A 27,080-nucleotide genomic window follows, 5' to 3' on the forward strand; every position below is an offset into this window, starting at 1 on the left:
TATTTAAGAGGCAAAAAGTCTGTATCCAGGGGTGTCCCTTATTGAGAGGTTTCATTGTATACATCTGACAGTGAAAATGATCTTGGCTCTGCTTATGATGGCAAATATTACTACTTCAAATGTTTGTGCCCAACAAAACTTTTTATAGCAAACTTAGGTTTTACAGAAAGCGAATTAGGACCAGATATATATGCACACAAAATTTTCCAGCATGCACCAATTTATTAAAAATTCTGAAGAGCAATGTTTGCAAGGTGTATATATATAGTAACAGTATTGTGTTTTTTGGGGTGGCTAAGCCACCTAATGGTGATTTTTGTAACCTTTTCTCTAAAAAAATTTACAGAAAATAACTTTGCTAACAACATTTTGAAACACATATTTTTCTACATTTTCCTTTATACTACATAAATTATTTTAACTTTTCCCAGATTTTCTCTACCCACCCAGTAATATTTTTGTTTCACCAGAAATCGAAATATTTTAATGCATTATAATTTTTTTATAAGACAACAGTAATCAGGACTGGAAAAAAATAATTAATTAAAAATTAGGTACAAGTTTATCCCCTTCAGCTGTTGGTATGATAATATTGCATTGTTCTCAGACCAAAAATTCAGCACTTATAAATAAAAATATTTTTTTTTGAGCAGATGAACAATTTTTTTTAGTTTCCATGGCGACTAGGAACCTTTGATTTTTTTCTTCTACCCTCTATACTAACACCTCAATTAAGAGCACATTAAAAGTATCTGAAACCATGTTCATCAAATACAGGACACAAAAAAACCAGGATGAAATACTGAAATACACACACACATTACATATAATTTCATAAACAAGACGACTTGAATAAGAACATAGAGTTGATAAAATTTCCTTAGCAAAAACACTTTTGTACATCAATGAACATATATTGATTTATAGCGATGCAAGTCCATAATGAATAAAATTGAATCAGAATTGAAAAGCAGCATTCAAAAATATTAAAGTATACAGGAAAGTAAAAAATTATCTACACTTTTGCCGTGACTTTTCTTTAGGTTTGTCACACTGCCTTCTGTGTTTAACAGACTGCACCCATTGTTGTCACATTATTAAGATTTGACCTCGATAGTATGATTTTTATTGCTTCCTCGATATATACATGACCATTCTTCCAGAAGTGCACTAGTGAGGAGGAGGAACAAAGAGTAATTATGTAATTTCTATGGTTATAAGTTATGCCTGGAGGCTGAAAGTTGTTGGAGAAATAGCACAACACAGGGGCAGTATTCTACCATGTATGAATAGGAAAAGTTTGAAAGTGCCTACACTTGTGCGAATAAATTAAAAAAAAGTGCAGATAATTTCATACTTCCCCTTGTACTTTTCAACAATATAAGACAAATCAGAGAATATATAAATAATAGTTGCATTATTGTAGCTATAATTTTTAGTGAGATAAAAATAATGTCTCATGGCACATTCTGTTCATGGACAACTTCAAAAAAAAAAAAAAAAAAAATTCTCATATCCCTTAATGCAATCCTAGTTTGACACAATAATAACATTATAAAAAATAATGACAACTACATTCGTACATGTAATATTGGTCATTAAAAAATATCCTAAATGTAAGGCTCACTTTTTTGCATCACTAGCATGGCAGTAGAAAATTTTCAATCTTGTAAATAATGCACTAAAAACTCAACTAGAAACGTCTAAACCCACTTCTTTAATCACAACATCCTACTAGCATCTATATTTGTGTTTTGACTAGAGTATATTAAGGCACTATTTTGCAAAAAATAAAAAATAACTTCCCAACACATTTTGTTCACATTTTACACTAAATTACAAAAGATTGTACTTAATACTCATTCAAAAATACATGTAATTATGTGTTTTGCTTTTTATATCCAGTCATTTTGGTGTTGAAAATCGGAACTGGTGGTGGGTATATTTGAAGCTTTAAGGAATGCATGCTTTTCCCTATTTCTCTTGAACTGACGGATTAAAATTTGTAACTGAACAGAATTCTTTTAATGATTAAAACAGAATTACATCCCCGTGACAACCAACTTATTATAAACACTCATGAAAAAATTTGAAGGTTAATCACAAATAGAGCCCAATATGTTCAGACACAGTGACCAAATGGTGATCAAACAGAAAATCTACAAGACAGCTATAGACTTCATACCCTCTATCAGAGTGATTGACCTCACAAATACATGTTTATGACCAGGTGATGGGTAACTTAACATACTTTAACACTACATTTCTTTTTTTATTAGGAAAAGTATTACTAGCATCATTTCTTGAAAACAAAACATGGTATGTTAGAAGAAAAGTTCTCAAGAGGCAAAAGGCTGTTGTCAATGAGTTAATCTTTTACAACATTTTCTCCCAACTCTAGCAGTTGGCGTGTAGGATCTTACATGATCTTGAACTGGGTTTTATGCAGGAAATAAATAATTTTACGATCATCATATTGCAAGACAGAACATATTTAGTTCCCAAAGATTAATGGTGTGTGAAAATTCATGGAATAGTAGTCCGATCCTTAATATTTGCTAAATAAAAAGTACAAACTAATTTTCATCGAAATGACTAGAATTTTTTTCTTTTCATGTGATAAATTCTACAATGCTGCTTTGAGAAAAAAGATGAGAGGGTAAAATATTTGCTATTTCATAATTTGTTGATAGGATAACAGTGACTAGTTTAAATATGCTGTAACCAATCTCTTCAAAAATACTGAACAACAAAAACAGCAAACTTAACATAAGCATAAATATTTTTTTCACTGAGTACATATATCGCAGCTTCTGAACATTCATATATGTGCAAATATTTCTTACTCTTACTTCAGAAAACTATAAAAGTAAGGCTACTGCACACAGTCACTAGTTCCCCCCCCCCCCCACTTAAAGCAACACTGCTTTCTTGAAAAAACATCACAGCAATTTAGTAAATAGCCTTTGTATTCTAAGTGTTATGATTGCAGTTACATGGCAAAATTTCCTATATAAAAAGTGTATTAAATTTGATAAATATAATTCAATGAATAATTTTTTTTTCTGTCAAAAATGAAAATATATGTACATATATTAATATAGGAAGTTTGTAATCATTCAAAACATGAACTATATAAAGGCCACGAAAAGACAAAGGAAATGAAGTTAAGCAGCTGATTCGTCAGCACTTATCACTGCTAAGACTTAGTTCTTCTAATTCATCAATGGCATCACAAGGACATGGACAGTTATAGAATTCTTCTTTTTCTTGATTTAGCCGAGTTTTAACCTGAAGAGGGACAAAAAATATGTTTATAGCTGACTACCATGCATAAGTTTGGTTGCTTATAAGCTGACCCCATAAAATAACAACAGTTTAGAGAAAAATATACATTTATAGCATATAAAAGTTAACAGTGAAAAATAATCTAAATCCTCAAAATATTTCTCCTCTTCACAATTATTTGGCTGACACTTTACCAGTTAGCAATGACATTTTCTACCCTGCCAACGGCCACTGTGCGGGTCAAGATAAAAGATATACTACCTTTTGTCTGCTGAATATATAGAGGTGTTTGCAAGAAACAAACTGATGTCCTCTTCTCTTATCAGGATGAATATTTTTCAGGAACACTTTTCCCCGCAGCAGTGTTTTAATAGGTGAGCTCACCCAGTCACTGCCTGAGGGGCCTCTTGTTCAATACAGTTGAAAACTTCAGTTGATTTTGCATAGTCATTACCAGCAATTGAGTCCAACTTGTCGGGCGCCTCAGTGCATTGCTCCAGAAGGGAATGATGCTGTTGAGATATTGCTCCCTCTGATTCCACATGCCGGATGGCACTGACTTTGCTGGTCACATTCAACTCAGGAATAAAAATTTTAACACCCTCGATACAGGATGGGGGCAAGGGTGTGTACGATTGGAAGTTTTCTCTTAAAAAATTGACCAGTGTATAAGCTGACGAAGCAAATATAGGGACAAGTTTTTGAACAAATCAAGATATCTACAAAGCAAATCTTAATGTGTTGAAAACAAAATGTAGTCGACACATTTGTTTTATTTGTTTAGGTTTGAACAATTAGTTCATAAAATCAAAATACTACAAATGCGAAAAACATCCAATTCATGCACTTTTAAATTACATGAATGCCCCCATTTGCATCACAGCTTTAAATACACACCTCACTTTATAAATCTGACATGTGCTCATTTCACATTCGGTCGGTATTACCATTCATTGATAATGAAAACTGGTTTTTTATGTAACAGCACTATATGAACTTCAGAGATACATGACGAAGAAAATATAAAAACTACAGTATTTGAGCGTGTTTAAATTAGTTGGACATAGTATAATTATATACCCTCCAAGTATTTTTCTTTACTTCCAAAAACAATTCTAGTTTTGGTGATAAGGAGACAATAAAATTTCACAGATATTGCACTTGTAAATGCAAATGGGATTATATGAAATGAAAAATAATCATGTAGGTACTTCCGCATATTTATTTGGTCAAAAATACTTACTTCGTCTGTCAGTAAGAGTATGCGACCATCAATCAACGGGCTCAACTTGCACTGCTCTCGTTCTACTTTATCCACAGACAACGGATAATAGTTATGGACCTGAAACGATTCCATACTGACACGTCTGGCGAAAACAGGTTTCACGCCTTCTTCTATCAACCTCACAGCACTATGCCTGAAAAATGAAATGAGATACATACAAAATTTGTAATTTTAATAAACAGCAAGGTACCAACCTCTGGCACAAAACCCACGGGCTTCATGCGCCCACCAAAGGAACTGTTGGTGGCCCATGACATCACAATAATATAAAAAAAATACTGTTTTTGTTTTAATTTTAAAAAATGTTCGGATAATTTTTTTACATAAAAATTATGAAGAATTCATATGAAGTATGAAGGGTTCATACAAAATTTCCTAAATAAAAATTAAGGACTTTTTAAGGAGTCATGGCAAACTTCATAACTTTTACAGCAATAAGAAGGGGGCCGGGCACATATGCAAATTTATTTTTTATTTGCCAAATTTTCCCTCTTCTCAAAAATATAGACATAGAAATGGTTCAAAAACTACAATTTTTGATTTGTTACCCAGCATCATAAGAATTCATAAAATAATCAATCTACATACATACTTTTCTGTTGTCACCAAAGTATTCTAAAACTTTAAAATTTCGGTCAAAAATATAACTCTTACCACAACATCACATAAATTACAAAAATTCTAAAAGTGATATTCATTCCCTTCCCCCAATTATTCAAAATAAAATCCACAGCTGACAAAGATTTTTCTTGAAAAATTATATTTACAGCAACTCTTTATTCATCTCTCGCTCAAAGTGGATCAACACGTACGCAAATTCTTTAAAATTAAGTTTTTCAATTTTCCTTCTTGTTTTTCAGTTGTACTCAGAAAGAAATTGTTGCAAAATGAGAGCAAATTTCAGGACATTCAACACGATGTTTGGCGATTTAGCACTCATTATTTGGCGACATTGGCGATTTAACACTCGTTATTTGGCGACATTTACAAATTAACTCATAATTCGGCGGACTAGCTCTTATTCATGAAATGAATTTTTTCCCCCACGAAACATCAGAATTTGACGCAATGATGATCGACCATAGTAATTTCTGCTGCTTGCAGTGGCGACTTTTTCTTTTTTTGAAGACGGAAACCGCGGTCGGTTGTTGAGAAACACTGGATTAGAGTAAACCATCTTCAGTTGTACGATCAGGGATATGATCAGGATTTCACGATGAAAAGCCGGATGAGGAGCCGATAATTTGGATAAGGAGCTGCAGTTACCACAATCCGATTTTCGCGGACAAAATTGAGAGCGCGGGAAAGTCTACTTTTTTTTAAAAAAGCTGGAAGGATTTTTTTTAAGGGCCCTTAAAAAGGAAATGAAAATTAATGACTTTTTAAGGAATTTTTAATCACCGTACGAACCCTGGCTGTGCTATTTGAATCATTTTTTAATGTTATCCTTCAAGGTGAAAATTTTTTAACGAATAAACAGTTGGAAGGAATTTAGAATAATATAATTTAGAATAAATATATTTCATTCTCCCCCCTCTCCTCTTCACATCCAGGAGCCGGGCTACTATGATAGAATTTTTAGTGGATCCCACTCTAATATTTCTCATTGGAGCCTTTGATGGAACTTCAAATAATTACATGAAAGGAAATATTTTATTTCATGGCCCCCCCCCCCCTCTCTTCCTGAAACTGGGCCCCTTGGTAAGATCTGCTAGGGTCAAACTAATGAAAATTCTATATTTTTTTTAATGTTATAACTTCAACCAAATACATTCACAAATTTTGAAAAAATTCTAACGTCTAATGATGCTTTCATTTCATGTCAATAGGTGTGTATGACTTGGACAGTATCATGGGATCAGACCAGAATCGTGTGAATTTGCTGAACACCCAAGAAGAGTGAGGACTGGAGCTTGCATTGATTGTAACTACTGATCAATGACGAAACAAATAATCTATCCCAAGAAAACCTGGAATGATATGTCATCCACGGGACTTGCCTCTTGCCATATTGCAACCAACCAAGTCGAGATGTTTGTGGGGGACATAGACAGAGTGTGTGTTGTGGGACATTTATTCACAGTAAATGTGAGTGATAATGTTCCTGCATATTTTGAAAGTACAGTTGAACCCCGTTATAGCACCCCCTGTTGTAGTGCCAACCCCGCTTGCTGCCAGAAATTTTCAGTGAACACATCTTCTATTGGGATTATAATGTAATGTAGAACTAAAATAATTTCAAAGGTAAGTGTAAAATATGTGTCTCATTTATAACGTTATTAAGTTTAACGATTAAGTTTTATATCAAGAAATATTCAAGTAATATTGTACAGTTTTTAAAATTTCATGAATTTTCTCTCAAAATTGAATGCATTGAAATATTTATAGAATAATAACCAATAAGATTAACAAATTTCTCGACACATAACACAACTTAAAATATTCAAGTGATTATTATATTGTTGATACCAACGTGGGAGTAGTGTATAATCATATAGTATTAAATAGAATTTTTCCCCATGTCTATAAATTTGGTCAGATACATATTTTACCTGTCTTGAACATATATGGCTCATTGTTTCATAATGTAATTCTCAAAACTGATCCACGTTTGGATGTTATTGGCTTTATTGTTGTAGCCATTGCAACTGATAATTAATTGCATTACTAAATAGTGGGTTTGTCTATTAGTTCCCAAATAAATTTCCATGTTCATCCTCGCCCTTCAATATACAGGGCCAGATCATTTTTTCCCTGATAGTGCATCTGATTAAAAATATCAGAAAAGCTGGCTGTATTAAACAATTATGTTTTTTCATAAATAGAATTCCGCCCCGCCTATAAATTTTGTGAGGTTCATGTTTTGCTCTTCTTGAACATAGATCACGCATTGCTTCATAATATAATTCTCAAAATTAATCTACATTTGTCAGTGATTGGTACAAAAGGTACATTTTCGAAGTAGACTTGCAATGCGTTATGATCAACAACTTTGGGTTCTTTAGAAATTACAAAATACTGTGTTGATGAATTGGGTTTTCCATGTTTTAACTGGAAAATATATACAAATACTTATTCAAAAGCCAGGTTTAGGAAATATGGACGGATACTAACAATATTTCTTTGAGGTAAGTTTTAATATGTGGGAGGGGTAATTCTGTGGAGTTTTTTCTAACGTATTTCTAAAGAACCGTTGAATAAAAATACACTTTTAAAGAAAAATGATAGTCAATAAATTTCATGCAAAAAGGAAAGTGGTGACATTTTCAAAAAAAAAACCACTATTTTTTATTTTTATTACTTGAATCTACAGATATGAGGTGAGAATATTCTCCTGGATGTAAAAATTGGAGAATAATCATAATTGATTTTTCTTTTAAATTAAATTTTTTTACTAATTTTGTTTATATTGTGAAATATAAATCAGTTTTCATTGCCTGAAACATTTACAACAAACAATTTTTGGTATAATCAACCCCCAATGACAACTTTTAGTTCGAGAATATTCTCAGATCATGAGAGGTTTTAAAATTTTGGTTATATAAAGATTTCAGAAACCTTTAGATTAAAACCTTAAAAAATTATTTTGAAATAAACCAAAAGTTGATTGTAAAGGAAGCTATTCTTATACAACCACTTTCATTCTAAGAAGATACAGAACTGTTGTTTTCTTCAATGCACATATGCTTAAATTCTGTATCACTCACAGTTCTTTTAAAAGTTGTGCAATTCAGCCCTGTTGGTTTCATTTTCTTGCTTCAAAACATTAATATTTGTGGTCTGCAAACTTCAACATTCCCATCTTCTTCACGGGAAGAGAGACGGCAACGGAGAATATTCTCTCAAAGGACTACTATTATAAATTACTAGAGAATATTTTATCAAAAATAATTATTATTCTCAAGTTATTTATCAAGATTATTTATTATAATACATGTTATTACGTATATTCTTGATACTCTCTGGAAAGATTTTGGTAACTGAAGAATATTCTCTGCAAGCACTATTAATAACTTCAAAATAATTATTTTCTATATGAATATTCCCCAGTAATTTATGAAAGTAGTCCTTACAGAGAATGTTCTCAAGGATATTATATGTAACTATATTATAAATAACAGAATATTCTCATCAAGAACTTATAAGTCTCAAGTTATTTATTATATTTATTTCATGAAAAATTCCTTTTACATATTTATTTTTTTTATAAATGACTGAAATATATTGTATGTGTGATGAAAAATAAAGGATATTATATAGTTGAATTGGTCTCTATTTTCTTTTGGTATTCAATGGATATTTTTTTGTTTAAAATCAACAGAAATTAAGTTCTGAAAAATGCTCATAATGCTCTTGGCATAGCTGCCAACTTTTGAAAATGAAAATTCTGGAGATTTTCACGCGAACCCGTATTTTATGCTAAAACCACTCCCTCATATATACAAAAGAGATTTTTCCAAAGAAAATAGGGATTTCCCGCACATAAAAGTTGAAGAATAGGGAGTAAAATCCCTATGCAGAAACAAGTGAAATTGGAGACCAAACTTCAAAATGGTGATCTAAAAAAAAAAATATTGTGTTCAATTAGAAACGCTGTGAACAAACATTCTGCACGAATGACCCCAAAATCATCGGAAGATGAAGGGGGAAAAAAAGCATCAATTTTTGAAGAACACTGACGTTTTGTGACATTTGCTTGATGTTTTGTTTTTTTTTCATTTCACATGAGTGATGATGGCAGTCTTTCCATGACCGATGTTTATGTCCGTAACACAACTTGTACAAAAAGGAATAGTCGGCTCTTTTCTGGAACGTTTGATGAAAGAAAATTCAAAAATCAGAGGGTTTGTAAAATAGGGAATTTCCCCATTTACGACGTTTGACGTCATTTCGAAAGGAGAAAAAAAGAGGCTTCATGCCCCACAAGAAATTCCTTAGGGATTGTTTTCATAAGCGGGGGCTTCTTTAAATGAAGTACAGAACTTTTAGGGACAATTAGGGATTTTTTTTGTGATTTTCGTAAAAATTCGGGAGATTTAAGAACTTTTCGGGAGGTCAAGGGATGAACCTAAAATTCGGGAGATTCCCGGAAAGTTCGGGAGACTTGGCAGCTATGTCTTAGGGAAGTTTTGAGGTCAGAAGATAATTTTTTCAAATATTAAGTTTTTATTAAAACACTGGCCCTAATTGCTACTTCGAAATAATGAATTATAAGTATAAACTTGTCTATTCGAGTGCTCAAGTCTTTAATAATTTGGCCTCTTATATAACATTGAGAAAAAATACAGCAACGTGGGTCAAATACAACACATCAGCGTTAGTGCGTGGTGCTGGAAAACGATCTTACAGGGAAGATGGGTTTTGTAGGACGGATCTCGACGACGTCACGAATCTCGGGGTCAGGCCTTCTGCTTCAGGTGTCGGTTTGACACACTGCTATATAACAATACCTTCTATAATGGTATTACTCTCTGGTCTTGTACTTTTCGTAGTGTGTTAATATATTCCATCTGTTTATAGTTCGGTAGCACGCAACCAGGTGGCGTTTGCATTCCAATTTTTTTACCTTTTCTTGTTAATTTTCTCGTGCAAATGTTTGGTCCTCACCACTAAGGATGTCCGAGTAGTGTTTTTGTTTACACCATTTCCAGAAGTATGGCAGCTTTTTTATCTGTTCAATTCAGAGTTCAATAGAGTAAATTTTTGTTTCATTTATACCCGGAATTCTATTATTTTGCAGACGCAAACAGAACACCGTCTATAATAATAACTCTTTGATAGACACATTTATCCAGTCCCTTGAGTATTGTTGTATAGGCATTTCACTGCACATATATATATATTTTTTACGGATAATTGCAGACATGGCAAATATAACTGACCTTCTGGATAAGCAGAGTAGACTTTGTCTGTGTTTGGTGGACTTGTGGGCAGCACCAGTTAGAATTTTTATTGCATGAAAATGATTTTGAATTATCGTGCAGAGCTCTGGGCTTTCTTCTTCTGTCAGCTAAGATATACATACAACAATTTCATAAGAACAAATTCAAAAACAAATGAAGAAAGAACATTATGACACTGAAAGAAAATATTATGACACTTTCAGAAACAATTAAAATGAAGTTATAAGTAATTAAAGAAGGGTTTTATCCTGAAACTCAAATCTTTAAAATTTTCTGCACAACCAACTTCTATATGATTAATTTTTCTGTACAATGGAATCTTTACCAGAATGCGAATATTTTCATTATGTTATTCTACATTAGTTCTACAAAACAGATTTTTGAATGAACAAAGCGACTTTGTTGTATGGAGATTAAACTGCATTTTCTAACTGATTTCATATTAAAACTAATTAATACAATGTGGGTACAAGTTGTTATCGACCATATTTTAAAAAATGCAAAACCACTAGTTTAAGTAATATCTCAAGAGGTATCTTTAATTAAAATGCATAAAAAAATGCTTACCAAAACTTTAGCTTGTTTGAAAATGTCATAGCCATCTCTTCCTTGACCCAAGTATGCTTTTGTTACAAGACGGTAATGCTACAAACAGTACAAATTAAAAATTTTAAAATTGATTTGAAGTACAAGATTTTTCATAATACAAGTAGCTTTCAAGAACCAATGAATCTGGTAAGTTGGATATTAATATAATTTATATCGTTTGAAGAGGAAAATGCAGAGATAATTAACGCATGATGTATTAAAAAATTATTAACACTTTTGCGATAACACATCTTTACGTTTGTCACACTAGAATTCTATTTTAATTTAGCAGTAGTAATTCCTTCATGAATAGTATATGACTGCTATTCATTAATGGTCAGAGATTCCTTGAAATTACCCAACCTCAAGTCTAGTAAATAGCATTTTCCGAATTAAAATTTTATATATTTACCTGATTCAAATCCAAATACTCATCTCCAATTCTAACAAAATCAGAGTTAATTCTTTGACCAGCTGGTTTATTTGGATCAAATGCAAATCGTATACCAGAAACTTGGGGAAATCTTCCTTCAAGCTTAGGATATTGACTGACTCCATTTTCTAAAGCTTTATAAAGCTGTTCCCCTGAATAAATGAAAAGGCAATAATTATAATTATAGGCGTTCATAACATTATATGAACACCTATAGTACCAAAATGTTAAAACAATTTTCGACAGGACACATGCTTATCTTCATTTGCATGTAACAACCAAGGTCTGAGAAACAACTTTTTATTTTAATGTAGAAAATGCAAAGGAAAATAATCCAAAATGTTTGAAAAATTTTTTAAACAACCAAATTGCACAATCAAGTTTCTAAATAGATTTTTTTCCCCATTGGGATCCAAAATGGTAAAGGCATTCCATTTTTATAGGCTCGATATTCTGACACATGGAAAATTGCAAGTGAAAAATTCAAGGAAATTATCAGCATCTTTGCTTGTTCCAATATTGCTACACAAGTAATCAAAACATACCTTTCTGCATGTGCAAGAAAAAATTATTTCACTTCTTTTCCCTGTATCGCAAATCAGAGATGAGCTATTCAGGAGCGTATGCTCATCATCCATTCAAGATGGGAAGTAGTTTAAAGGTTTTAAAGTTCAACAGGTAGCAAGCAAACCCCCGCAGACCAAAAATTATATATATATATATTTCCCCCCCCCCCACAATAATAATATTCATACAACGCCAAGTTCATTCCAATTTGGAAGGTAGATAGCAGCACCACAAACACATAACACTCACACCTCAGATATTCATAAATATTGTTAATGACATACACACACATCAGCACTTTCATTTTGAACTTCCCAGAGGGAAGCTTACAAAGTACATATACAGAGTAGCAGTCATATATTGGCTACAATCGAACCTCATTAAAAACTTGCTTAATACAAATTTTCATCTTATGCGAATTTTACACTTTTTATGTTGGATGCAATAAAATATTTTATAATAAATCCATTTTTTTTAGTTGATAGGAAATATTTTTGGTGTTTCTTGGACTTTGTTTTAATGAGGTTCAAAAAATCTATACATTAACGAGAAGCAAAAATATTTTTCATTAAAAAATAAAACTATTTAATTAAAAATATTTTAAAGTTTAAAATATTAACAGGCTCTAACACAGACATTTTATCCTAAGCTTTACATCTCCCCTTGCTTCTAGAGTGCAAACATATAGCTACAGCAAAAGCTAGGTTGGGAAGATGCATGAATTGACTTTACAAGTACAATTACTGATTGATTTAGTGTCACAAAATGTATGAAAACTGAGCTACATAATAAACAAGATTTAAAAAGAATGAAATATTATCCAAGATACTTGATGCTTTTATTGGTAAATGTGAAAATATGTAATTTTCAATTATGCAAACATCAACTGTAACATTAAAAAAATTATATCTTTTAATAATAAGTCTGCATTCTAACCTGTAACGCTGATAACCATAAGAGAATCCATCATGGGCAAGATCATAACCAAATCTCGCATCGTAAATGGTCCCTTGGGATGAATTCTGTCAGACCTCAGAGTACCAGAATTCAATAAGGCAACATCGGAATGTGTAGCAGATAACATCACATCACATATAAAATTACCTGCAACATATTTGTAAGGTCATGCTACAAACAAGTTATTTTTTCAATACAAAACAACACAAGATTAGAAGTTGAAAGAGCCTAAAATTTACTTCCGAAAAGGTGAAAGAGACAGTTTCAAAAGAGACAGTATCTTTCAAATAATACAGAAAATGAAAGTCAATAAAGTGGGATTACGTGATTTAATAAAAAATAATCCAGATGTTTAAATGAAAAAATGAAAATCCAGATGTTTCTTTCATGGAATAAAAAATGAGACAGAACCTCACCAAGATTTGTTTCTGATGTTCTGATGCTGGAAAATCTTCCATCCAAATCCACTGAAAACTCTCCTAACACTTCATCCATTTTGCCCTCTACAATACCTGTTCAACATAAACATGAAAATAGGATAATGTTTAGCCTTTGTCATGAACTTTTATATGAAAAACATAAAAATATATATAAAAAACCAGAAAATTTGCCGAAGTAGCAGATTTGAAAACTATTACTGAAATTATCCAAAGTTTAGAAAGAGCACAAAAGCAGGATTTGAAGCATGTTAAGATATATATTGGCATAAAATATTGTTGAATGGTGCAAAACGATATCAAAATTATTCATACCATAATGAAAGCTTCACAACCTTTGTCTCTGATGAATTGAGGATACTGAAGCCGCAGCTGATTATAACAGTGTTACTTAATAACGTAGAGAAAATTTTAATTTCAAACTATGGATAATTCTCAACCACAGACATCTTTTACTTTGTCTCTTTCTAGCAAGCATCAGGTGGCAGTGACATTCTCACTACACACCCTATTATAACTGGACCTGTCAACCAGACATATTTTTTTTTGTTTCCAGAAATAAAAGCAGACATGAAGAAGTAAAGATTTGGCTCTGCTATAGAAATCTAACCATAATCTTGAACAGTTTTTCTGAAACCGAGTTCTTCAAAGCATTTGCATGAGCAAACAAAGTCCTATATTGAAGACTGTCAGTAAGAGATAAGAATTTTTATAATATACAGTCAAAACTGCTTTTAGCTAGGGTCTGGATAAATTGACATGATTTTCACAGTAGTTTGGATCTAATATTGATTTAGATGGGAAAATTAATAAATAACTATGAAAACTTATAAAACATAGGAGAAAAATAAACGTAAGGAGAACCACTAAACTTTTGCTATAAGCACTTCATATTAAAAATGTCTTTTTTTTAAAATTGAAAACAACAGATTTAGTGAGTGACCAGATTTAAAGAGCACTTCAGCTGATAACGAGCTCCTTGTTATAAGCAGACCTATCTGTACATATGTTATGACCAATGTCAAGCTACACATTCACAAAATACTTCAGGTCAATATATGAAGTGGCTGTCTATTTTACAAACTGACAGGACTTCTGAAATTTTTTTTACAGCTTCAGTCCGGGAACTCTTTGTGTGAACAGTGTACGTGTCATAATCTTTTGGTTCGTACAAATAAGAAACATAAATATGGAAATGAAGTACAGCCACACCTCGACTTGCAAATTGGTTCTGTTCCAAACATCAACCTTGAACTGAAATACAACCAAATAAGAGGATGTTGATTTCCTATCAGAAACAGTATAAATCCAAACTTGGTTCACAACTCAGAAAAATCTGTTAGTCAAATGTATGTATGCAATAAATGTATGTTCGTAAGTCTGGGAGTGATTTCGCCATTTGTTGAGGAACATTTTTGAAAGCACTGAAAATTTTCATTAAAATGTTACACAATCACTGAATAGAAAATAAAGCATAAACATGATAGAGAAAATAATTCACCTTGATATTTAGAAAGTTCTTCTTTAAGATTCTTATCTTCAGAATATACAGAAGTAACATCAATTTCTTCTACGGTGACAGACACTTTGTTTTTACTGAAATCTAAACATATTTTAGAGAATTGTCGAAAATCAGTTCCACTTTTGATGATATACTTCCCATTGACCTAAAACAAACAGATTAAGTATAAATATTCAAAAACAATTCCATTTTTATGTGACTCAAGGAAACTAGCATAACACCAGAAGATAACATCCTATGAACCAAAAATGCTATACATATCATAAATTATGAACTCTTTGTTACCTGTCTCACTTCATAAACATGATCATGTCCACCTAATATAAGATCAATCTCATCTACATTTTCAGCAAGCCTTGAATCATTGGGAAACCTCATGTGCGTGAGAGCGATAACATAATCAACTTTGTCCTATGAAAACAGATGAGCAATGAGAAGATGAACATTTATTAGAACATAATTTAGTTTACTGAGTAATTATATTATTATCAATTTTTAATTATCTGGGATTATCAGTTTGAGTAGATTATAATTAAAGTCTGAGGTTGAAGTTGAATAACTATTTAACTCCTCACACCAATTAGAAAATCAGTCTTGTGAAGATAGAATTTACATTTGGGGGGGGGGGGGAAGAGATTTGCAATTTGCATAGATGAAATTTACATGTGGAACAGCATGTCTTAACCCCCCCCCCCCCCCCCCACTAAACTCCAATGTGTTCTAACCTAGGAATGGTATTAAGGGATGCACAAAAGTGGATTTCATAAAATAATAGGTGTCATAAATTGACAAATATACAGCATTACACAATGAAAACTAAAGACATCCAAGAGATGATTTATATGTGCAATGCACCAAAAATATTTTTTAATGTTATAAAACAGTGTTTCTCATCCCTTCTGAACCCAAGAACCAGTAAAATTTCAAATCAATTCAGCAGACCATCAACTTACAGCATGAGTGACGACGTGACCATATGTCCTATGAATCAAGGGATCCATAAATCATTATCCAGGAATGTCTGGAAGTTTTAATCCTGTAATTTTGGTCATTCTCACTTTTTTATGCATTTGTCCAATTTTTTCTACGAACCATAATTTGAATTTGCAATCTTAACTGAAATTGTGAATGAAGATAATTTCCATCACTTATAAATTATATCATGATAATTATGACAATAATATAACTATAGTCTGTTTCAGGTTAACTTTGCAGTGAAGAGAAAGGTAGAGAGTGTATTCCTTCGCCGCAAAATATAGTTCTCATATATCAGAGGTTTAAGATGAACCTTTATACAGAATATTTCAATTTTTTCTATGATTTTGAAAAAAATACTGAAAAAAAATCGTTTTGAACTGATGTTTACTTGTTTAAAATTTTTAAATTATAAAAAATATTGGTTACCATTATTAAAAATCTGTGCAACGGCAACGACACTCTGGCGCGATATCCTAGAAATTTTCCCCGCCAATATCACTGTCGTGTTTTTTTCCGTTACACAATTATATACTGTATATATACATTTTTTTTTTCGTTATTTGGTTGAATTTTCCACAACGATACAATTTTTCATTCAGTTTTACATGCAGTTGTAGGCTTACATAAAAACGAATATTCAATCAGTTTTATTTTCTCCTAAAAATAGGCTTCAGTGAGTTCAGATATTCACTCATAGATTACAAGAAGTGTTTCTCTTCCACGAGAGTGCAGATACTATTGTGACTTGTGAGAGGCCCTCTATGGGTGCAGAAGTTTTGGTTATAGGTCCTCCTTTTTTTAATTATTTATTTTTTGCCATGTTTATGGGATAGTTTTAGTTTCCGATCACGGAGAGTGTTGACAGAGTCGCGACTTCCACTCACACGAACGGACGCCATCTTCCACCCACCTGTTTCTCCTCATGCCCCTTGCCTTTAGCGTCTCTTCAGATACAATAAATGAGTGGGGGGGGGGGGGGTCCACAGTGGTTTGGGCTTTCATCTGTTATGTGACAGCTGTGTCTTAATTTTCACCAGAGATAGCCACGCTAAAGTTCTCTGCTCTTCCATTCCTGAATACTATATTTTTGGTTTTTGAATACTCGCTGTAAACAAAACTCCATAAGAATAATCCGTAATAACCATGAGCAGCACATCAACCGTAACAAAAGACTAAAGCTGTCGGGAAAACAAGTGGCATCGACGTATACCGTTCGGGGAAGGTCGAGTGACGGAAATTTCGGCAAGAAAAGTGAGTAAAAAAATTCTAAACTTTTCCGTATCATTATTATTATTTCGTGCTATTCCTGCATTTACACGTGAAAACAGAGTTAGCCTGCTTCTTCTTAATTTATTTAACATTAATTTTTTCCATATAAATTGAAGAAAAAATTAAAAATCCCTTAAAAGTTTTTGAGAGCCATGGTTAATATACAGTATTTTAAAATTACAAGTTACTTTCATAATATTGTTTAGATTTTTTTTTTGTAAATAAATTTCAGCTGAGGGAAGGGAAATATTGCAGAAAAATATATGACTTCTTTGAAATTTTTAATGTTACTTACGGCCCATCAATGAAGAGTAAGTGACACGCTGATAGAAGATAATTATTTTTTCTAAATTTTAAAACACTTTCTAATCAAAAAACAAAACAAATGATTTCAAAAACCTCACTTTAATTTCTGAAAGTATCGGCAATGGTTTTCTTTTAATTCTATAATTATTACTAATTTAACTGTGCAATTACGTTACACGTAAAAAATATTTTTCTCAGTGAGATTGGCGAGAATCGGCCATACCTTACCGAGGCCGCGCATCGATACATTGGTTAAGAGGCTTTCGTTCCCATAGCAACGAGTGATGCGGTTCCCTCGTAGCTTCCCCTTCACTGCAAAGTTAACCTGAAACGGACTATAAACATATTTGTCATGTTCTAAGTTTTTCCAGAAACTACATTTTAATTCATAGCGATTTCCAGTAATTATTCATTACCCTCCAATTGATCATTTTAAGCAGTGCTTGTTGATTTTTTCCGATTTATGGGAATGTTTTTTGGTGGAAATTACTGACCCAGACATGCCAACTTTTAAAATCCAGAAATCCGGAGATTCTCCCGAGGGGGGACCCCCCCACCCCCAACACTCATAGACTCTTATCAAAAAAAATTCAAAAAAAAAATTTTCGAAAAAAAAATTATTTTTTTAATCAATTAAGAAAAAGTTACATTCCTCCCCCCCCCCCCCCAAGGCAGGTTCAGCATTGCCCCTGAGCAGAATATGATTGTCAGTCTTTCCATGTAGAATAGAGAAATCACATCTACATACTGTTCATAAAATATAAGTGTTTCCTTTCATGGATGCTATCAGTGATTCTATCTTGGGTATATGAACTCTTAAAAGCTCTATTACAGCTTAAAGTTTTATATTTTCTTTCTGAAGACGTTTAATTGGAAGAAAAAATTACAAAAAATTCAAATTACAAAGCTGCCGATGAAAAAACGTGCTTACAGCACGGCTGTTAATGAAATACAATAATGATTATACAGGAATTTCGGCAACTAAGGTCATGCCCCTGATAAATGATTGCCGATAAACGCTACGAAAACGAAGTCGTGTCTTTGCCAGTTGCGTAAATGTGGTCACAGAAATTTTTTTTAAGGCTGCTCTCTCGATGGAAATGACTATGGCTGTTTTCTCTAACGATGACGGTAATCATTAACGCCACGACAATGTGAAAGCTCGCGATAGATAATTAATGGGTTATTTTTTGGCTAATTTTCTGCCAAAATCCGGAGAGCGGGAGGAAGGATGAAAAATCCGGAGTCTCCCGCCTAAATCGGGAGAGTTGGCAGGTCTGTTGACCAATGTTGCAAACTTTACCGAATTTAAGCTTCCAATTTCCCATATTTTTCTGAATGGAATATGGTCATTCAAGTCTAAAAATTAAATATAAGAATATATGATTAAATATATTCTTTTGGAACAATTTTTTTTTGCACTGCTATTTTTCAACAGCTCTCTACTTCTCCATCCTTAAGCAATTCCAGCAATAATTGGCAAATTCATCAAAAATTGCATTTTTTGGCTACAATTGTATTCCGTATTTAGTATTGCCATTTCCCGTATTTTTCCCATTGAAACATGGTTACCCTATGAATGAAGATTTATTACTGTACTTAAAATTAAATTAGTACGGATAGAATTAGTATGATTAAAATTAAATTACCAAGTCTGCCTCCCGACCACCTGTGAAATCGTCGCAGATCATAGGTTGAGAAAAACTTATAAAAAGGGTTCCACAGAGTGTGAAGGTGAAAATGTTTGTTAAAATTTTTATAAGTCATTTAAATAACTTTTGTGTTAATTTATCGCATTGGATATGCTATTGATAGCCAAAATAATTTTTTTTTTTTAATCAATAAAAAATGCTACATTTTCTCCACATTTCATCATTAAGAGTAAAAACCTAGTGAATCACTGATTGTATGTAAAACAATACCACATAGTTCTTCAAATAAATAAGGCCATCTTATATATAAATGTGAAAGTATGTATGTATGTATGTTCTTTATACAAATCTACAGTTTTAGACCGATCGTCGCCAGATGTTGCATATATACCAAACAGGTCCGGGATTGAACCGTAGGCTACTTTAAAACTTCGTCAGAGCTGGGCAAATGCCTGAAATGGGCAAAAAACTGTTGGGAAGCAATAGTATTGGGGCCTCGACAATTACTTTCGGAACGTTTACTTTGGTTACCGTGGTTTCCAACAATGCGTTTCATACGTGAATATATGCCTTTACAATGGTTTGTCACACCTTTAATTCTGCTTTATAACAGTTTATTCTTTCATAACGGTTTGTAACTTTTCCAATCCTCCCAGTAATTGAAGAAAACCCGGGAAGCGCCAGGTATTTCTGTTAGCCTATATACAGGGTGTCCTATAAGTGATAATGCGGCCTTTATCTCATCAACCGCTCATTTTATAGGTATAGTTTCAATTCAAAAAATGCTTAAAAGATATTTGAATAATATTCGCTACACAAGTTGGACGTATGACGTCGCTAACAACAGAGAACAACAACTACAACGACAAAACTGGGAATAAAAATGTTCAACATCAACTGATGAACTCAATGCCTGCCTCAAATCATCAACACTCTGGCATGAAGCTAAAAAATTATCATTATCCACCAACATGTGAGTTCAACTGCAAAATGACTCAGCACTGCTATCATTTTCACATCAGTTGATCAAACTTGGCAATGGAAGAATTCCTGTAGACCCAAGCACTGGACTGATAACGTTCCCAAATGGATTTTTCCAGTTCTTATATATATAAACTCAGTTCAAGAACTTTCAGACAAAGTCTTCCCAAACATTCAACAAAATCACCAAAACCATGAGTGGCTTTGTGAGAAAGTGATTCTGGCATCGAAAAATGACAGTGTGAACAAGATCAACGGAAAAATCCTAAAAATTATTCCGGGAGACTCCACATCTTACAAATCGGTTGACACTGTCACAGACACAGCGCAGACAGTTCCGTATCCTGCAGAATTTCTGAACTCTTTGGATATTCCGGGTGTGCCACCGCACAACTTCACCCTCAAAGTCGGAGCACCTATAATGATTTTAAGAAATTTGGAGATACCGATACTCTGCAATGGCAACAGACTCAGCGTGAAGAAATTGCACAATTACATCATTGAAGCAACGATTCTAACTGAATGTGCTGGAGGAGAAGACGTCTTCATTCCACGTACCCCAATTATCACTGAAGAAATGCCATTCACTTTCAAACGATTACAGTTCCCGATTCGTTTAGCTTTTGCCATGACAATCAACAAAGCGCAAGCAAGGCCAGTTATTAGTAGTGGCAGGTATCAACCTACTTGAGCCCTTTTTTTCACATGGACAGCTTTATGTTGCCTGTTCGCATATTCGTAATCCTAAAAATTTGTACATCTACACACCAGATGGACAAACAAAAATATTGTGTATCCACAAGCGATTGCCTGAAGTTTTTAATTAAAATATTTAAAAATAAAAGTAATTTTTTCTTACTTAATGCAGAAATATTTTGATTAAGAAATAATTAATAAGCTATATATATGTAAATTTTTTACAGGGCGGGCAACGTAGCCGAGTATCAGCTAGTCCTTCAATAAAAAAGGCCAACGTTTCTCTGATGAAAAATCATCCTTTTTGCAGAAATTTTGTCTGTAGTAGCCAACAAGATGTACATATTCAGCAATTCAAAAAAAAAAATGATGTTCTATAGAAAAAGATAAGTAAAAAACAATTGTTCATACTTATGAGATTTATGTATAAAACAGAGGTATACAGTAATGAGTATTCACTGTATTTGATTTTAAAGTGGGTATAACAGAGTGCTACTGTGTAGTACAGCAGCCAAAAAAATTGTCCGTTAAAAGAAGGATGACCGTTAATCAGGAGTTTCAAATGCATCCTTTTTTTATACAAGGGAGATTATTATTTCTCCTTAAAAGAGGAGGTTAAAAGATTCTTAAGGTTTCTCCTTAAAAGATCATGGGGAAAATTTTTTTTTAAGAATTCAATGATAAGATTTCTTTATATTTCTTGCAGTTTAATCCTTAAATAAATGCATAGCTTTGCATATGTGAAAAGGATCCTTTACACATTCATTACTGCAGCCAGTTCAAAGATAAAAATTCAGAATCCCCTCTGAACATAAGGTAAGGTCATATTCTTTTCATTTTATATTTTAAATTTGCTGGTAGATGTCCCAATTAAGGACAACTTTTTGTTTGTTGCAGAGCATGTATGGCTGTGATTTCACTAATTTGTTAAAATGTTTTGTTTGAATTTTTTTTACCTTGAAGTTTGCAATCTAATTTTTTTTTTCCTTATTATACATAGTTTGAATCACACAGAAGGTAGTTATATATTTGGAAAGTAATGTTACTTCAATACATTTATTTTAAATATGATTTTTAAGGCTTTGCACATCTTCAATAACGCCCAGTATGAGTAGTACAATTTAAAATAGATTTATTTTTTCAATGATTTTTCCAGCTTTCTATATGTGTCATGTAGTAGTAGTAGTATATAATCATGAATTTTTGGGTCAAAATTCCAAACCTTCTCTTTCAAGTGCATAGCCAGCTTTCTTCCTTCCACCACAAAATCTGTATAAGTGAGTTCTTCAACATCTATGGTCGACAATGTAGCCAGCCATTCTTCTTCTACAAGCCCTATCAATCCAAACTGAAAAAAAAAGGATGAAATGTAATATGTGTAGTATATAAGTGCAAGAAAGCTATTAAGCTAATACTTATAATTGTAATGACAGATACGATGCTTAAATGTAGATATTAACAGATGCTTAAATTTTGAATTTTCTCACCTTTTTCCCATTCTTTTCCATGACATATGTCACCAACCCATCAGCCAATGGTTTTCCAGTTTCATTGTCAATAACATTGCTTATGAGCCAAGGAAACGATGTCCTTTGAGCAAAATCAGAAAGGATATCAACACCAAAATCTGGAAGAAAAAAAACAGATAATGTTAATAAAAACTTTTTTGATGTAACTTTTTGCTTAACAGCAGAAGAGCTAATGCTGATCAAAGTGATGGGATGATTATTTCACTGTGTATTGTCACTTTTCAGGAGTTTTTATCATGCCTGAATGTATATACAGTAAAACCTCTCTCTTTTGCTGTCACAGGTGAGACAAAAAATTTGTCTGTAAAAAGAGGGTAACCGTTAATCGGGGGGGGGGGGGGGTTTGAAATGCATACTTTTATTATGCAAGGGGAAATTATTATTTGGTCACAAAAGGGGGGGGGAATGACTGCATCTGAGGGGTGTCGCTAAGAGGGATTTTACTATATTAATACAAACAAGAAATGAAATAGCAAAAATAAGATTATTCATATCAAGTTTTACTGATACTAGCACCTATGCTTGGTGGGTATCTGTCTGGTAGTTCAAGTTCAAGCACCTATGCTTGGGAGAGAATATTAAACTTACGAATACAAATGAGAATGAAATTCACAAGAAAAATATATAATTTAATACACAAGTGCCCTGACACTTTGACTAAGTTGATGCTAATAGCACTATTGGAAATATGCATTACATACACACTGATACAAACATAACATTATGTTAAAAGAGGTAAGGGGTTAATATAAACATATACAGTAGACTCAGGACTATCTATCCTAATGTGACGGAAGTGCGGGCCAGATAACAGAAAAGCCGGGTAGGCCAAAGTTCAATAAATATAATACTCACTTCCTATGCCTACCCATACCATAAAAAAAAAAATTTATACCAAAAAACCCGCTCTTATTCATATTTTCTCACCTCGAAGTACACACAAGTGAGTATTTAATAAATGTTTGTTATGCACTTCTGAACTGTTCTGTCTTAAAAACTTAATACAGAAAGTCTAAGAATAAAAATATTGCACATATTTCTTCAAGATGAACTTTATAATGTCTAACTTAATTGCAGGAAACAAAATATTGTATACACTGTACATGTGCAGTGTTTTTCAACAGACCCCTCTGAGATCATTTTCATTTATTATTATTGCATGAAGTTATTATTTCATATTTAGTGTCGTGAAATTGCAACTTGAAATTTTTATGATATGCAAATTATAAAAAACAATGTTTTGGATATCATGGGAAAGGCAGTGTGGAAATTTATTTTCGCCATAGGAAGTACGGGGTGGCTTGACCTTCACTAAAGGGGGAAATCCACTGCATCAAAAATGCTGGGAAGCACAGCTTCACTCTGCAAATACATACACTTTCAAAATGAAGAAAACATAAATGTAAAACCAAAACATAGTCTAAGTTCTTACAAAAATTATTTAAACTTATTTTATTGCTAATTGATAAATGATTACACAGATGTGGAAAGGTGATATTGCAATCCATTAATGCATTATTGTTTTTAAACTGGGCCGGATAGTCAAGAGTCGACTGTATGAGACCAGTTCAAGAAGATACATAATATGATAACATACCAAAGTCATGGTTACCAAATACTGCACAGTGGACTCCAAAAGAATTCAGAACTGGTATCATCTGTTCACCTTTTGTGAATGTGCTCACTGCAAAATTGAAAATAAAATGTAATTTAGCTTTCAAATCATTAAACTAATTATGATACAAAATGAAGGTTTTTCTTTCTCAATAAGTTTTGAACTAAAATTTTCTTAGCATAAAAAGAAAAATATAAGGAACATGCAAGCGTACAGTTCTCCAACAATGAGATTTGCCCCTTAGAAAGAGGGTGATTCTGTTTCAAAGAAAAATAAATGAGAATTCTCCAAAATCGCTTTATTCTGTTTTGGCAAAAATTGCTTTTTATCTCAAAGCCGTTCCTCAGTTTTGTTTTGGTGCAGCTACAAACTGATTTCATAGGATGCCGAAATTCACTGAAGGCTCCAGATGGAAATGATTTTGTAGTATGTAAGCAATAAACTGGCTAACTTTAACTGGATACAACCATAACTAACTTTAAACCTAATACTTTACTCATAAAAAACTACAATGAATGAATAAATGCCAGAACTCTGCCACCAGACTTATCCCATTGCCAAGATCCCTCTTTCAGCCCAGCTTTGTGGTAGAGTCCGGAACACTCATAAAGGCCCAGGTCAATAAGATAAGCATCTACAGTATCAAAGGATGTTAGAATTGTCGCGAATTCAATACCTGGCTCGTCCTTGTTGGAAAATTTCCTGATGCAGGGGTATGACCACAACGGTGACATGATCACTGAAAAATATTGCTACCACAGGGAGTCCCACATTGGGGGATTAGTGTACCAACCTCTCGGTGAATATAAAAAATGCTGTTTGGAATCGGCAATAAATTGAAGGTCCGGATCTAATTAGTCCGTATGTGCAGAATGACTGTGATGTGACAAAAATGATCAATGATCAGTGACATATTTAATAGCACTCCCATTTTCAAAGGACTGCATAAAGTCAAAAACAAAGGGAATAAAAATCCTTAATTTTACATGTAATTAAATGTGGACAAAATACTATGAAAAGTTTATCACATTTCGCAATGCTGAAAATGTCAACTGTAAAATTATGAACAGTTTTCAAACACCTTGTTTCTTTTTGTATAAATAGAGTAGATGCTCATTATAATGACAACCCCACATTGTAGCGACAATTCTATTACAACGACTGGTAGGATGAGTCCCAAACATTTTCATATAACCACTATCAGGAACAAATGCAGTATGGTCCGCCACGACTTTGGCGACTTTTTCCTCGTGATAACTCGCCAAGACCGTCATAATGGGGCTCTGGGTTGCCGTGTTTTTAAACATCTTTCCAGTTTTCGCTGGGTGATACCATGGCTTCGCCAAACAGGATTTTTCTTTTGTTCACCGCGTTTTTTCAAAAATTCAAAACAGCCGTTGTTCTATTTCCAGCGCGTCTCTTGGATTATTATTCCTTCCTTCTGTAGCTTGCGTCATTTGGATTATTATCTACTGCTCAGGTTGTATCATACTGTTTTATTATTTCGTTGTATTTGTTATTTATTCATCCATTGCCATGCCTTCTGTCTTATCAGTTTATTATTTAAAATGAGCCTACAGAATTTTTCATGCCTGGATCCATTTATTATTAAAAAAAGGGTCCGGGTTTTAGTTTTAATGCATATAATTTTACAATTTTTGTTAATTGCATTTTTAATTGGGTTGCTATATTTTTGAAATATATGACATCCATATTTTTATAGGCATCTTTTTATCAGCCACCTCGTTGGGCATTTTGCCTGTTGTGGCGTTGTATTTGTATATAATATTTATTTATTCAACATGCCCGGAATTCCTTATGCCCCGATCTGTTTATTATTGAAAAAATGGTCTAGGTGTAATTTTTTTTAACTCATATTTTTCTCTATTTTTATGCTTGGTGATTTCTATTGTTTTGCATGCTGATGATTTTTTTTTTTCACCGTCCTTAGCGTCTGACGGCCTTGGTGACTCTTCGTCGGGCCATTTTAGACTTTTTATTGCATGGAAATTTCAATTTAAAATAATTTTAGAAAAGAAATTATTGTCAAGTATGTGTTTCTATTGTAAAAAGAACTGTACTTTCCAACAGACTAGATTTGCTAATTTCCAATTGGTGGTTGATTTAGGGTTTTCGATTGTGACATTCTAATGAAGGTCTATGCTTGAAGTCACTCGCATAACATAATCATTAACATTATTACAGTTATATACACATATCAACTCTTGATATAATGAGGGAATAAGAAACAATAAATTTTTCATACAATCATCTAACTTACTGATAGATGGAGCAAATATATCACCACTGAATAGAATCAATGGATCAAGGTTTCCAAAACTTTTGAGAGCCGTACAGAAACGTGAAGCTCCACCGATCGGCTCTTGCTTCTGGCCTTCGACATTGTAGCAATCATTGAAGTGAAGTATAGTTATCACTCCCATCTGTATTTAGTTTATTTGTGTGCTAAAGCAATATTTGCCATCATTCGGTGATCACAATCTTAATGGAAGACATGGCCTGGAAGTGGGGGAAAAAAACTTTTTCAATAGGATATAATAACATTTATTTTTTAATAAAAATATCTTGACAAGATCTTAACATGGTATTTCACTATTCATATGAAAGTATATGGGTTTTAATTTTCTTGAGGGTAAATTTCAATAACATCCAAGGTGAAGATTTATGCAATAGCATATCAAAGTGATTGTCAAATTGGAACCACATCTGTCCTGATGATGTCGGTTTTAATCTATCCCTTGAAAAGTTTTTAATAAACATGTTTCAAGCAATATTCAGCATCTTTAAAGAATAAAATATTACCCTTCTAGAAAGAAACAATTCTTTAGATAGTAGATATAGTTTATACAGAGTGCAAATATTAATTTAGTCAAATTAAGTTTAAATAAATTAATTATACGCCAAAAAAAAACTATGAACAAACTATTGATCACATTTTACGTTTAACAGTCTCTTCAACATACAAACATACTTTTAATGTAGATTCTTCGCATTAGCTCCTAAAAATAGGTTTCTCAAAAAACCAAGGCAAACATGACACAACAACATAACGG

General features: G+C 32.8%; 1 protein-coding gene across 2 annotated transcripts; it reads right to left on the reverse strand.

The window, feature by feature from the left end:
* Nucleotides 1–206: 206 nt before the first annotated feature.
* On the reverse strand, nucleotides 207–27,080 carry LOC149078531 (uncharacterized). Of its 2 annotated transcripts, none has more exons than XM_089240637.1 (14): nucleotides 26,999–27,080; nucleotides 26,288–26,526; nucleotides 23,989–24,075; nucleotides 22,350–22,489; nucleotides 22,085–22,210; nucleotides 15,266–15,391; nucleotides 14,960–15,125; nucleotides 13,438–13,533; nucleotides 13,001–13,168; nucleotides 11,477–11,649; nucleotides 11,044–11,121; nucleotides 10,456–10,583; nucleotides 4,532–4,706; nucleotides 207–3,291 (listed from the first exon to the last, which is right to left on the reverse strand). In XM_089240637.1, the coding sequence occupies exons 2-14, from the start codon at nucleotides 26,448–26,450 to the stop codon at nucleotides 3,184–3,186; spliced, it is 1,734 nt and encodes a 577-aa protein (XP_089096763.1). In that variant the 5' UTR covers nucleotides 26,451–26,526; nucleotides 26,999–27,080; the 3' UTR covers nucleotides 207–3,183. The 2 variants fall into 2 exon arrangements, with proteins under 2 accessions (XP_089096763.1, XP_089096764.1); XM_089240638.1 differs by lacking the exon at nucleotides 26,999–27,080 and adding an exon at nucleotides 26,830–26,971 and having other exon boundaries at nucleotides 2,956–3,291.

Source organism: Pholcus phalangioides, unplaced genomic scaffold (genome assembly GCF_987345545.1).
Source record: "Pholcus phalangioides strain wild (caught in Gottingen) unplaced genomic scaffold, Ppha-v1.0 ptg000013l_1, whole genome shotgun sequence".
NCBI classification, from domain to species: Eukaryota; Metazoa; Arthropoda; class Arachnida; order Araneae; family Pholcidae; genus Pholcus; species Pholcus phalangioides.

Coding starts and splice junctions, on each gene's coding strand:
- LOC149078531 (XM_089240637.1), bottom strand. CDS start 26,450: ATGGGAGTGATAACTATACTTCACTTCAATGATTGCTACAATGTCGAA. Junction 22,211..22,349: donor TGGAAAAGAATGGGAAAAAG/GTGAGAAAATTC, acceptor TTTTTTTTTCAG/TTTGGATTGATAGGGCTTGT. Junction 4,707..10,455: donor CTACTCTGCTTATCCAGAAG/GTCAGTTATATT, acceptor TTCATTTTTCAG/GCATAGTGCTGTGAGGTTGA.